The following is a 14,653-nucleotide window of genomic DNA, read 5'->3' on the forward strand; positions in this document are numbered from 1 at the left end:
GCTTTTCCCTCTGTAGTACCTACCTGGCAGGTTGTTATAATCATGGCTTCCCATTAAACCTACTTAATGCCAGCCATCTCTTTAATGGGATTTAGTTGGGGGGGGGGAATCCTTTTTTTTTTTTTTTTAAGATTTTATTTATTTATTTATTTGACTAGAGAGAGAGAGAGAGAGAGAGAGAGAACATAAGCAGGGGGAAATGCGGGGCTCTATCCCAGGACCCTGGAATCACGACCTGAGCCGAAGGCAGACGCCTAATAACTGAGCCACCCAGGCGCCCCAAGTGGGGGGATCCTTCTGAGAAGAATGTGAAATGGGATATATAGTGTCTTGGGGTTGCCCAGGAGAGACCACCTGTCCTGGACAATTCTGCATGAGGCTCTGCCCTGCAGCAGAAGCTTTGGGCAGGAGTTTTTGCTGGCCTCCTTGGAGGGGTCTCTGTTCAGGGCTGTTATTCATACTCAAACCCAGCTTGTGGTGATGGGCGTTTTCCAGGTTAGCTTAGAAACCTAACCCTCATGTTTAATACAGTTTGTCAGGGAAACGCATCCTGAAGAAAACCATCTTTTTTTTTTTTTTTAAATGAGAAGAAATGACTGTAAAATATTTTTACCTTTGACAAGGTGGTTTCTCATTCTCTCTACTTATATGTAAGCTGGGAACTGCTTATGTGGATTGCAGCTTCAGTCTGGCCCTGCTGAAGGTGCTCACCTCAGTGTCCTCACTCCGATTGGATTTAATTGCATTTTTGCCCTGTGAACCTTGTGGTAGCCACTCTTCATGCCTTTTGCCAAAATCCTTCCTCGGCTCTTTGGGTGACAGCATCCTCACTGCTTCAAATACCCAGAACAAGGATGTGGTTTTATCTTTAGGAAAAAGGTTCCTAAATGACGGGTTGGGGGAACAGTAAATTTATAGTGTGTCAGAACGTAGCTGTTTGGAGTCTGCCCTTAGCTGTCTGGGTTGGCTGTGCAACTCTAAGGCGTATGTGGGAGTCCTCCGCAGAGAGGAAACTGGCAAACTTGGAGCAAACTGGAAGAATCATTACTGCATCAACACATCTATTTTTTCTTAACATTTTATGGCCACAAGCATGATTTATTGATGTCTGGCAGAGGGGCCTACACTCTCCTGGGATTATATGCCTTTCGTTTTTTCTACTTAGTTTATATAGATAATTTTGTTTCAGTGGATTTGCTGTTGGAGGCAAGGTTTCTGGATTTTGCAAATACTGTATTCTGGAAGTTTTGTTCTACTGGCAAGCTGTTTGAGTGTTTCCTTGCTGTCCAGCCTGTTTCTTGATAGTGCTTTTTGCTCATCCTATTTCCCCTTTCTGAGGACTGCGTGATTGCCCCCCTTGATCTGGAACCTTGTTTTACTTTCTTACTGCCCACTGACTTCCCATGTGCCTGTACTTCATTTTTGCTTTTAAAAACTCTTGTCACTTTGTTTGGCTCTAGAAACCAGACTGTACTGGGGATCTGTCCTCTGGTCAGTGGAATATTTATAGGTTGCATTCAGATGTGGAAGTACCTGGGAGGCAGAATTAATAGGCAGGTGGTTGCTTGATGAAAGCAAGAGTTGAGCAGAGAGAAGTGGGTAATCTTAGCAGTCTAACGAGGAGTTGTCCTTGGTTCTGTCCTTTTCCACACACCCCTGCATCTAATCCATCTTTTTTTTTTTTTAAGTTTTTATTTATTTATTTGACAGAGAAAGAGAGAAAGAGAGCACAAGTAGGCAGAATGGCAGGCAGAGGGAGAGGGAGACACAGGCTCCCTGCTGAGCAGGGAGCCCGAGGTGGGGCTCCATCCTAGGACCCCGGGATCGTGACCTGAGCCAAAGGCAGACACTTAACCGACTGAGCCACCAGGTGCCCCTTAATCCACCTTTTTGCTCAGGGGTTCTATCTTAAAATTATAACCTGCATCTGTCAAAGTTTCCCCTTCCCTGACTTCTTGCCACCTCCCCCAGGCTGAGCCACCATCTTGCCTTGTTTAGACAAGGGTTGTCTTAAAGAACTTTCTGTGGTGATGGAATTGTTCTGCATCCGTCGTGTAGTCACCCATAGCCACATGTGACTATTGAGCACTTGCCATGGGTACATTGTATTTGAGAAACCGAACTTCTAATTTAACGAATTTAAATTAATTTAGAGCTAAATATTTTCATGCAACCAGTGGTTTAATGGGTCTAGACTGCATAATAGCTTCGTGACCATATATTCTCTTGGCTCCCACCCTACAATTCCCTCCAATAGCCAGAGTGATCTTGTAGTAAGATGTAAATGTCATCACAGAACCAACCGTCCTTGTCTTTCTCTCCCTCTGCTGAATCAACTCCTCCTGCCCCCCACACCACCAACTTCTCTGACCCCCAGAGAAGACATCACTGCCTAATTCTCCTTCATAGCTTTTCCCACTTCACACAGATGATCTCTCAATCCCCTTTTGTGAACACGGATGTCATCTACCTGGGCTGGGGTACAGTGACCTGACTTTGTTTCATTTCTCTCTTGTCATCACATTCTCATCTGTCTCCCTGAGATTACACTCTTCATTCCCTCTTTTTACTTGTGTGTTCCCAAATTTCCTGAGCTACACATTTGAGATAATTATTTCAGGTAATCTTGATTACTGTGAATAGCAAGAACGTACAGCCCCTTAGAGCTATGAGGTTGATTGTGAAAGCCTAAAGAAAGTTTGGGTTAAGAAAAGGAAACATTTGGACAACTCGCTCGTTCCATTACGCATATATATAATATGTTCTACACACATTCAGTAAGAAACATTTAATTATTTTTTACTATTATAAAATGGATCAATTTTCCTGAAGAAAAATCAGAAAATGTGAAAGACAACATGAAGAAAACCATCTCGCGTGATGTCTGCATGCAGAGATGACGTCCCACGCCGTGCAGGGTCAGAACGTTGTGTATTTTGTAATGTCACACCTGCTGTTTTGCTACCTGCTTTTTTCACTCAGAAATACCTTGCAGAGCTTTTCCCATCAGTAAATATGCATTACAAATCAATCTTCAGTTTTAAGAGCTTAAGTGAATTAACTTTAGAAGGTATACAAAACCTGGGCTTAAAATCTCTGGTCTGGGTTCATGGTACCTCCTAGGGTAATTTGTGAGGATTAAATCAAATACTGTATGTAAAACACCTGGAAAAAAGATGGAGCTAAATGCAGCTCTTTTTAATGCGTAAGCCATTTTTGCATTATATATGATTTTTTTTAAAATGAAAACTAGAAATTATATAGAAATCTTTTGTGGGAAGAATTTGACCACAAGCAAAACAAATTTAAGGTCACCCAATGGCTGAAGAGGGTTACAGTTCACGGATGTATAAATTACTAAAGAAATCTGTTCTTGAGCATTCAGGTGATTTACTTTCACTCTTACAAGTAGTTAATTCAGTTCATTTCTTTTTCTTCCTTTTTTTAATTTTTTTTTTAAATCAGTGTTCTAGAAAATACTGTGTTCTTGTCCTTTTCATCTCCCTTTTGCATGAGTGTGTGAGTCACCGCCTTCCTGGGTGTTAGTATGTAATTTGTCCTGGACATGGATTTGTTGTGACTCCATCTACCTACATCATGTTTCTCTTTGTGGCAATGACCGCTTGTTTTCCACACGGTTCTGTGGTTATAAAAACAAGTGTTACGCAGCGACTCTGTTTCCTGAGTGCACTGCTCACACAGGCTCGCTCTCCCTTCCTGTCTTCCAGCGGAGGCTGGTCTCCAAGAACACACCATTGTAAACAAAGTTCTCTGAACACCTACTGATTGACAATGTGGTGTATTTTTATTTAAAATGACTGTTCACTTGCTATTCTGAAAACATGTAACCTTGACCTTTATATTCGCCTTGGTTTTAATGTTCTTTTAAAAGTCAGCGGTGTAAAAAAAGTTGTCTTTGTCCTTGATGTTACTTCTGAATAGTATGTAGGCTAATACAATGTAAAGTAATAAATGAACGGCTGTGTTTATATCATATTTATATCAAAATGCTTTGAAGACTGGGTTTAAGCAACACATGAGCTTCCAATGTTGCTTTTCTCTCATGGTTTGATTGTGGGGTGGGAGATCGTAGGGGATCATTATAGAGTTTTAGGGAAGCCCTGAATAGTATTTCTTGGCTTCTTGTGATTTCAGGTTTCTTAATCAAGTCTTACATGTTGGTCAAGTTTCTGTTTAGTGCATCATGAAAATGATCACTAGAATCTTATTTAGCTAAGAGCATGCAGAGAAGCGCACATTGGCCTTTCTTGCCTGGATGACCCCTGCAAGTAGAAGCCAGATAGGGTCTAAGGTAGGATGGGATGTGGACATGGCAGCCATTGTCCTGAAGAACCGGTGAAGCTGGCTTGGTCACAGAAAGTAGGGGAACTAGGGTCACGGGGTTCAAGTGTCCAAGCTGCTGAGAGCCTGGCTTTAGCTGAACAAACCTGAAAAACTAGTGTTCCTGCAGGTGCCAGAGGCTGTTTTTCTATGCATGGCCATCAGCTTTCTTTCGGTGATCCTCATTTTTTAGTTTTGTCCAAGACTTGAAATGGAGCCTGTGGTCTAAAGGGTCTTAAATACAGATCAGAAGGGCATTGGACATCAGTTCCAGAGAGGGACTAAACTCTGTGACTGAATGACAAAGGGCGGCACAAGCTTTGCCACTCAGTCCATAAATGTTTCTTCAGTTCTGCTCTGTACCAGGTACTGTTGTTGGAATTAAATAATGAACATGATGTGATTTCCCTGCCCTCCAGGATCGAATGTGTGATTCAGGATCTGAACCTGGTGGCCTCAAACAAAGAAAGCCTAGGTTTCTCACAGCCATAGATTTCAATGACTGAGATGTTAACCGTCATGAAATACAAAAGTAGATTTGGGGTTCAGAACCAGCAGCACAGGGTGATGAGCCAGGGGACATGGGACTTGGTCATGGGCACAGGCTGGCAGGTGGACAAGTGGACAGGCGTGGGATCTGGGAGCTTGTACAGTCATGGAGGCTTTGGTGTATGTAGCTGGTTTTGGTGTCAGCTGCTCTGAAGGTTTGGGGCCTGACCCAACATCTCTGAAGGTCCTCAGAGCGACGCTTTCTTGACTATGAGACATTCTTAGAACTGTCCTGTCCTGAGCAGTTCTAAGAATGGGGAGTGGACATGGCAACCAAGTAGCTCTAGGCCAGTGCTACTCAAGTGTGGTCAGCTGACTGGTTCCAAGAGGTAAGTACAAATATTGAGAGTAAGCATTTAGAAATTTCTATGGCAACTTGACATTGTAGCCACATCCAAGTGTGTGAGGGCAGCAGATTAGTTTGAACAACATATAAACCCATTTGAGTTTTGTGGGACTTACACGTGGGAGTAAGTTCACATCTGGCTGGAGCCGGGACTAGTCACGTGCAGTGGAGTCACGTGCCTTTCCTTAATGAGTAGAACCAAAATGAAACACAACACAAAATAATCTGGTCTTTCATGATAGTAGTTTGACAAACACTTCTTTGGACACAGCACAAAGGTAAAGGGAGATAAGGCTGTGAGCCCCAAGGTGAAGAACTTAAATATAAAACCACTGATGACATTCCAGCTTCATTTCAGGTCTTGGTCAGTGCACAGACTTCCCTTTCTCTGTTCCCTTTCCTCCTTATCATCAGCATGTGTTTTTTCCATGAACTTTATTTTTCTGTGCATGTTATATACAGTTCTATACTACATCCTGTATACACGACATTCAATTCGTAGTATTTACTCAGCCATGAAAGAGAATGAAATCTTGCCATTTGCAATGATGTGGATGGAACTGGAGGGTATTATACTAAGCGAAGTAAGTCAATCAGAGAAAGACAATTATATGATCTTACTCATACGTGAAATTTAAGAAGCAAAACAGAGGATCATAGGGAAAGGGAGGGGAAAAATAAAATAAGATGAAAACAGAGAGGTAGACAAACCATAAGAGACTCTTAACCATAGAAAACAAAATGAGGGTTGCCGAGCGGAGGTGGTTGGGGGGGGGAGGGATGATCAGGTGATAGACATTAAGGAGGGCACATGATGTAATGAGCATGGGCTGTTATATGCAACTGATGAATCACTAATTTTATCCCTGAAACTGATACTACACTATATGTGAACTAACTTGAATTTAAAAAAATCTTGAAAAAAAGAAAAACAAGAAAAATAACATTATAATATTTTGTTGTGCCACAAGTTCTTAGCTCCTCTGTTTGGGAGATTTTTTCCTCTTATAAATAGTGCGTCTGTGAATATTTTTGTGCACATTAGATTTTTTCCCTCTTTCTTTTGGGTTCCTGCAGTCTTGTACTCAAAGGAGAACTACTGTGTTAAAGGGTCGTAGTTGTATTGATCTCTAGAAAGATGAAGCCAATTTATATTGTGAGAGTATATATACAGGTTTTCTCTGTGGCTTCAGGCCTTGTAATTTTAATACTTTTTGCTAGTTTAGTAATCATACACTTGCCTTGAGATTGTTTTAATATGCTTATTACTTCAGGAGGTAGTGAGAATGTAATGATTTGGTTTTAATATTTTCTCACAATTAAAACTAAACAAACTTAAAAACTTACCAAGTTGAACCTGAATGCTGACATCTTGTAATTTTATCAATTTTTACATAATTTGGATATGAACTTTTCTTCATTGTACTTTACATATTTCCTCATTGTGTTATGATTGGTTTTCTGTTTGTTTCATTTTTTTCCCCCTGTGGTGTAAAACTTGTTCATTAGTGTTTACATTTTTATACTCAACTATACCATCTCTGTATCCTATATTTTCTTGGCCAGAAATGATTTTCCCCTTCGTAAGTGGAATAAATATGCCCTTCTCTTCTTTTCTAGTTTTTTAAATGCTTATCTCTTGGAGCTCTCTGGACTTTATTCCAGTGTTTGGTATAAGATGTGGATTGATGTTAATTTTATTGTATACTGATGTCTAACTGTCCCATTAACTTTTATCAGTGATTACCCCCCATTTTTCTGTTTCTTGTGGTTTGACATATATTAAGCAGTTAACGTAGAATGAATATATTTTTGGAACTTTATGGATATGAAAAAAATTTATTTAAAAAAACCTACTGCAATATATCTGAATTTCATTTGTAACCTGTTTTAATTTAATAAAGTGCTCTACTATTATCACTTGAGAAAAGCATTATTTTGTATTTATACTCTTATTCTTTGAGTTGTGTTTCACTGTCAATTGGTAGTATTCTAACCTGCATGATTTCTTTCTTTAAATTTTTAAATTTTTTTAGAGAGGAAGAGAGACAGTGTGGTGAGGGGGGGGGGCAGAGAGAAAAGGAGAGAGAGAATCTCAAGCCAGACTCTGAACTGAACTCCCCGAGCTTGACATGGGGCTTTATTTCACGACCCTGAGATCATGACCTGAGCTGTATCAAGAGTTGGATGCTCAAACTACTGAGCCACTCAGGCGCCCCCTATTTTTATTTTTTTCTAAAGAGATAGTGCATCCCATCTTAGGACAAAGACACTGGGCATTAAGAGAGAGGCTCACCCCAGTCTTAACACTCTAGTGCAGTTCCTTCCTGTTCTTGTATGTACTTTGCTAGCATCATTACAAAACCCAAGATGTGATCTAGTTTCTGCAATTTTAGAACAGTATTTATATAAATAAAGTTCTGTCCGATTTCGTGGCTGCACTTTTGGACACGGAAAGGCAAGTGCTTTACGGTATTTCCTGGGACATTAATCTTAGTGGGCGTGTGGCTAGTTAAATAGAGCAGGAGATTGAGGGTTTGAAAACCAAGAGTTAGCTCAGCTCTGATCCCAGGCTAGCAACCAAAGGAATTGGGAGAGAGAGACTTGTCAGCATGGTCTTGTCATCATTCGTGGAAGAAGCTGTTCAAAGCACATGGCGTGGAATACTGCCTTTGGACATGAAAGAGTCTTATAGGACCAATATGTAGACATTAAGATGGGAAGAGGGAAGAAAGCATGGGTCATTAGACAGAAGTGTTTGTTTGTTCTTTATAGGGTAGCTTTCGAAGGGATGTGTGTCTCAGTGCTTCTTGAAGTTTTAGCACCGCTGACACGTCCTATGGTAGCACCTCCATCTCAGAGCTGCTGGTGGACATGGCATGTGGGATGGAGGATACCCCGGGATGTTTTTCATAGAATCCTTCCCTGTGTGGGGCTAAAGCATTTTCCTCTCAGGTTTTAGACTTTTTGACAATATCAGGTGACTCTAGAAATTGCGAATGAATGTTTGGGGTATATTAAATTTTTTATCAATTGCCCTAATAAGTCAAAAACTCTTGGCAATGAAATTAGCAAAGACTCTATGACTGTTTTAGAGATTACTTTATAAACTCTTGCGTTTATAGCTATTCTGTATTTTTCTCCAGAAAAATGCTGTACTTGAACATTTTTCATCTTCCACTAGCTAATTCCTTGGTTCTCCTTCTAGTTGCTTAATATATTTTTTTTCTGATAGATTAGTATTTTTTGCCTCCAGCCAGTGTGGCTGTCAGACTCACTGTTTTCTTCCTTCTGCTTATTTCCCCCAATTATACAATAGTTGAGATGATAGGAGGTACATGTGGCACACAGAACTATAGCTCATAATAAATAATTGCTCTTGTTTATGTAATGGTTTATAGCATGGAATGTATCTCAACCCCTTTGAACTTAATGAAACCTGTCAGATGGGAATTATTGCAGCAGACACGCTTATGAAGGAAAATACTGCGCTCAGAGACTGAATGACAACCTTTAGGCCACAGAGCTATTAGTGGCAGTTCAGGACCCTGGTTCCAAATCTCATATTTTCCCCGGTATATCTTTTGGTTTGAATTCTTTTTGACTGAATTACATTTTTGACTGAATTACATTTCGTTGGAAGAGAATGGAAATGTTATTTTTCAAAATCACAATATGTGGTGCTCAATTTAATGGGCTTAATGAATAACTGACCGTTATAATGGTGCCAAGTTTTTTAAGGGTTATGACTATACAAAAAGCATGTATATTGAAAACTTCTGAAAGGATTTAATCTGTTGATCAAGTGAATATAATATGTTGCCTCTAGTTGAGAAACTTTTCTAGTTTTATTCAAATGATCTCATTCAAAGAGAAAAAGTTATCCAGAAGCACAAGCTAAATAACTCTGTCTTTTCTGAATGCTATTTTATAGTCAAGTTTTAAAAATTTCATTTGCAAGAATGAACAAACGTTGCCAAAGTATAAAATTGAAATTGATTTTTGCCTATAAACCTGTATTCCAGGCCCTGGCTAAATTCATTGATTAGTTTTACTAGTTAGTAGTTTGTAGATTTTTAAGGATTTTCCATATAGACTATAATGTTATCAACAAATTGAGACCATTTTACCTCTTTCTTTGTGATCTCTATGCTTTTTTCGTTTTCTTGCCTCATGCAATATATTTGTTCCGATAATAGGCACGTATCTGAACTAATGCTGCTATAATATCCTCATTGTGATAAAACTTATTTATATCTGGCTTATTAACCATAGATACAGTGTTGGAGAATTTTATTAGAAATTTTAAAAAGATGCAGTCTTGAGTTATTGGAACTTAAAAATTATTTTTCTTATATTTGTAGGAACATCAGTGTCTGTTTTGATATTGAATTTGTGTTCTACTGAAATGTAATGTAAGGAATTTTGATAGGTACTTGTTGGTAATTCTGATAGATTTTTTAAAAATTGTTTTTAAAAATTATTTGGTTAAGTGAGACTGACAAGAGCTTAATAAAAATGCACTTTCATTGAGGAAAGGATGGCTGATTTTATAGTTTTTATTTATTTATTTAAATGAGGGGTGGAAAGGGAGGGGCAGAGGGGAGAACCTCATGTAGACTCTGCGCTGAGCCCAGAGTCCAATGTAGGGCTCTGTCTCACGAACCAGAGATTATGACCTGAGTCGAAACCAAGAGTCACATGCTCAACCAATTGAGCCAGCCAGGTGCCCCAAGGATGGTTAATTTTATAGGCAAAATTTACACAGAAGCATATTAAACAAAGTGAGAAAAAGAGGAGAGGTGAAATTGGGATATAAACTCAAGCATCTAAAATGTGAACAATATCCTTGACTGTTCATTATGCCAGGATGCCTGTAATTAAATAATATCTGAAATGTGGCCTAGAAGGATAAAAAGAGAAATGGCTTTAGTTTGACACTTTCAAGCCTTGTGAACTTGGGCAAGTAACTTATCCTTAGTTCTTTTTTTAAACTGCAAAATGGAAATGATAATATTGTCAGAATCTGAAATAATGTATGAGAAGCACCTGGCACACATTAGCATGCAAAAATATGTTGCTAGGCTTATGATAGGACTCCATCCTTTATAATTTATTCATTAAGTTATTATTGGCTTATTAAATTGTCCTAGTTTATTAATGGTACCATCAAATATCATGTGTCACTGAAGGAAGGGAAGAATATCTTTGAATTGAATTGTCCTGCTAAAAGAGTATAGAACTTTCTGTTCATGGAGACTTACATTGATCAGTGAAGAAGAATGATTGCTGTTCTGGTAGTTGGATCAGTTGCCAAGCTTCTCCTTCCCTTATTGTCCTTTACACCAGTTTGGAGAGTCAGACAAACATGTTTATTTCCCAGGGCCTCTGAGGCTCTCCTGAGGGGGAGACTGTGTGCAGCTGTCCGGGAGCACCTGGAACTCGGGGTTGGGACGGGAACTCCTGCTGTGGGTGGAGGGTCATCACAGGGGACTGTGATGGCCAGGTGGCCTTTTTCTGGGTCTTGTCTTCACCATTCACCCTTCTTCCCTTCACCTTTTTTGTATCTAAATGACTTGGCAAGGTATCTTTGGTTAATTTTGTCGCCTGTCTCTTTCTCCTAGAATTCTGAAGGTGGACTCTATGTATGCATGAATACATTTTTGGCCTTTGGAAGGGAACATGTTGAAAGACATTTTCGAAAAACTGGACAGAGTGTATACATGCACCTGAAAAGACACGTGCGAGAGGTGAGACACAGGCTGGGAGAACTGGCCTTGGTATCTTTCCTGGAACGTTGTCGCGCGGTTCATTAACACCTGGAGGGTTTTCTCTGCCCACGTGATTTCTGATGCCCTTTGGTGATGGGAAACAGAAGCATGACCCTTGGCAGAAATTCATAGATTTCCCCCAAACTCTACCTTACCCAGTTTAATTTTTCTCTTCCTCTGAATTTCTCATTAGTGTTAACCAGACATGAGTTAACTGAAGGAAAAAAAATGAAGTAAAAAATACAGACAAGTACATGAAATAATTTCAGAAATCTCCAAATCAGAAATAAAAAAAAATTGGATATTTTTGCTTCCGACTTCTTATTTATTATATATTTCTTTTGAGCAAGAGAAAGTGCTTTCCTGAAAGCTCAAGTTCCTTTTGATTCCCTCCTGAGTAGTAACCATGGCTGCAAATTTGTTCTCATTCCTATGTACATCATTATATTTTATTTATGTACGGATAGTCATGAACAATATATGGAAGGACTTTATGTGTTTTTAAGGTGTAGATAAAGACTATCATGCTGTTACATATAATTCTGTGTAGAGCATTCCCTTTTCAGATTGTTCTTGAAAGCTGTTCATGTTCCAGTGCGTCAGAACATACTTAATTCATTTTATGGTTTGTTTGTTATTCCCTCTTTTGAGTGCCTTGTCATTTATTATCCTGCTGTCCTACAGATGAACATTTAGACGGTTCCCTTTTTTTTTTTGCTTCTACAAATGATTCCACCATTAACTATTTGGAAGTGGTAATGCTGGCGTGTGGGTGTGTTTATCTTCATTTTGGCAAGGTATTGCCAAAAACCCCAGTGCGGTTGCCCTAATTTATACTCCTATCTGCACTGGTTACCAAATCCTGTTTTCTTACATCGTCACAAACACTTGGTCAGACTTTTGATATTTGCCAATCTAATGGTTGCAAAGTGGCATGTAAATAATTGGCATTTCCTTCCTCAAGGGTCAAACATCTTCATATATGTCTACTGGCCATCCTGGTTTTCTCTTCTCTGATTTTTTTTTCCTTATGGTCTGTGGCTTCACTTTTTGTTTCACTTATGAATTATTGTTTATAGAAGTTTTGAATTTGATGTTAGATTTATTAAACTTTTCCCTTATGAGTTGTGCCTTTTGTATCTTATCTATGAAGTTGTTTCCCAATTCAAGGTCATAATGATACTTCTTTTAATACTTTTGTTTTTGAAGTGCACGTGTGTTTGCATGAGCATATGTGTGTTTTGATGTTTTTGGACTTTAATCCACCTATAGTTTATTGTTGTATTTGTATGAAGTATGGGAATCTGTTTTTTATTTTCCTTACTGGTAACCAGTTATCCTGCTCTTACTAGAGTAGTGCAATCTTTCTCAATGATTTATAGCACCATCTTTTTTTACATTTTAACTGGGCATTCATACTTGGGTCTGTTTGGGGGCTCTTGGTTCTTTTCTGTTGATCTTATTTTTCTGTCTCTGCACTGGTGCAGCAAGCCTGGGTATCTGGTAGCACAAGCACTTTTACCAGAACTTTTCTGGGTTTAGACATTTGTTTTTCTATGTAGATTTTAGAATCAGTTCAACTAGTATAAAAATTCCTATTGAGATTTTGAGGATATCACAGTGAATTTGGAGATTACTCTATAATCCACAACAGCGGGTAAACTCCAGGAGGGCAGGGATTTTTGTCTGTTCCATTCAGTTCCATGTCATCAGCCCTTAACAATCCCAGGACATAGTAGGTGTTTCAGAAATATTTATTGAATGTGAGTATTCAAAATGACATACCTCTCTGTTTATTCAGTTCTCTTTTGTCTCCTTCAGTACTGTTTTGTAATTTTCAATAAAAGAGCTTGTATTTTGTGAGTTTTTTTTTTTTTAGGTTATCTGTAATTTTTGTAACTATCGTTACTGCTAATTTTTACTTCTTCATGTATTTTAATTGGTTATTGATAATGTTTGGGGATGTTATTAAAATTCAGATATTGATTTTTATAGTTAGCAATACTCTTCAGCTTTCACTTCAGTCCTAATAGTCTGTAGACTGTGTTGGAACTTCTAAATAGTAAATGCTGATTTGAAGTTCATCTGATCATTCGCCTTAGCCCACCTAATATGTTCTCTGTTTAAGTTCCAGACAAAGGAGAGATCCCCAAATTGGACAGTGGGCAGAGTAGGAGGAAGAGGAGGAAGAAAGGCCAGGAGGTCAGATAAACCATCAACTCAATGATTAGCTTTAAAACAATCTAATGTTGGCCTGATAGTACATGATTTACATTCACTGCTCCCGTTATGTGGGACCTAGCAATTCTTATGAGGTATGCTTTGTCCTGGACATATGTCTTAGTGTAAAATGATGAAGTTTTAGGAAACTGGGGGGAGAGGGGAAGGAAATGAAACCAAGGCCCAGAGGCTTGAGATAACTTGATCCCAAAGCTAGTGGTAGAATTGCAGAGTGCTAGTAATCTTGAGCAGTTAGCTGTGCCTCTGAAATTTTCAGTTAAATATTTCACTCTGTGACCACAACCCTCTCTCAGTTTAGCTCTCATTTATTCTGATTTCACTCTGTTGTTCTCCCTCCTTGCAGTCTGCAGGCCTGTGACTGGTCCAGGTGACCACTTTCCCTGTTTGTTGGGACGGCTTCTCAGGGCTTAAAATGTACTGTTACCACTGGTGCCCTCAAGGGACACTTATCCCCTTGTCTTGCCTCCTTAACTGTCCTGAGAGCTCTGGTTAGTCATGCTGTCAGTCTCATCCTGGCTTCTGGGAGCACATTATGAGCAAGCCTGCACCACTGTGGTCTGCCATGTCAGACTCCTGGCCTCCCCCTTCCGCTGGGCTGACTCACTGCCCAGCAAACCTGGCCTGACTCACTGCCCAGCAAACCTGGCCTGTAGCTTCTTCCACTCCAGACTCCAGATGTCCTTCTCAGTGCCCTACCAGGGCCTCCCTCATCATCCTCAGAGAACGACTTGACTTGTATGTCCCTGAGAAAACAGGGACCTTGGACAGGAACTTCCTGAACATCTGTCTTGCCTCCTGGGAACTCCTTGCCTCTGGTTCCCATATCCCAGCAGAAAGCTATGTTCTCTCTGTCCTCACAGCTCTGTTTCCTCCCCAGAAACTTGCTTCTTCCTTAATTCCCTTTTCTTCAACATCTCCCTCTTCTGGCTTTTTTCTCCCACCTTAAATAAGAACACACCACAAAACTGTCCCTGTAATTTGTGTCCTCCTCTGGTCATCTCGTCCCTCAGATAAAGTGTCTTTAACAGCTTTCCTGTTCCCTTGCTGGAAGTTCAGCATTGCCATCGGGTAAGTCTTCCTGCTAAACCAGCTGGAACTATTGGGGCTGTAGTGACCGCGCATGGTCACGCTTGGTGGATACGTTTCAACCCTGATTTTACTTGACTTTTTGAGTATTTGAACTTGTTTCCTATCTTGGAACTGCTCTTCTGCTTTCTTTGGCACCATTCTTTCCTGGCTTCCTCTTGTTTTTCAGGCTGCCTTTTCTGACTTTGTCTCACTAGCATCTCTTCATTCATTCACTCCTTAGATAGTGTACTTCCTACTTTTTTTTTTTTAAAGATTTTATTTGTTTATTTGTAGACAGAGATCACAAGTAGGCAGAGAGGCAGGCAGAGAGACAGAA

General features: G+C 39.6%; 1 protein-coding gene and 1 non-coding gene across 3 annotated transcripts in view; one reads left to right on the forward strand and one right to left on the reverse strand.

Annotated features, from left to right (window-relative positions):
- USP13 (ubiquitin specific peptidase 13) overlaps positions 1 to 14,653 on the forward strand; it is a 106,902-nt gene that overhangs the window by 12,882 nt on the left and 79,367 nt on the right. The window contains exons 1-2 of one of the 2 annotated variants that reach the window (XM_032875407.1): positions 5,203 to 5,219; positions 10,861 to 10,986. In XM_032875407.1, coding sequence (XP_032731298.1) covers positions 10,888 to 10,986 — 99 coding nt within the window. In that variant the 5' untranslated portion in view covers positions 5,203 to 5,219; positions 10,861 to 10,887. Of the gene's footprint in view, positions 1 to 5,202; positions 5,220 to 10,860; positions 10,987 to 14,653 lie in introns of those variants that run through there. The other variant, XM_032875406.1, reaches the window with a different exon arrangement.
- LOC116878301 lies at positions 7,478 to 7,654 on the reverse strand. The gene has a single exon (XR_004384820.1). It is a non-coding gene; the product is annotated as a small nucleolar RNA SNORA81 (small nucleolar RNA).

Source organism: Lontra canadensis, unplaced genomic scaffold, assembly GCF_010015895.1.
Source record: "Lontra canadensis isolate GAN:19392208 unplaced genomic scaffold, GSC_riverotter_1.0 scaffold56, whole genome shotgun sequence".
Lineage (NCBI taxonomy): Eukaryota > Metazoa > Chordata > Mammalia > Carnivora > Mustelidae > Lontra > Lontra canadensis.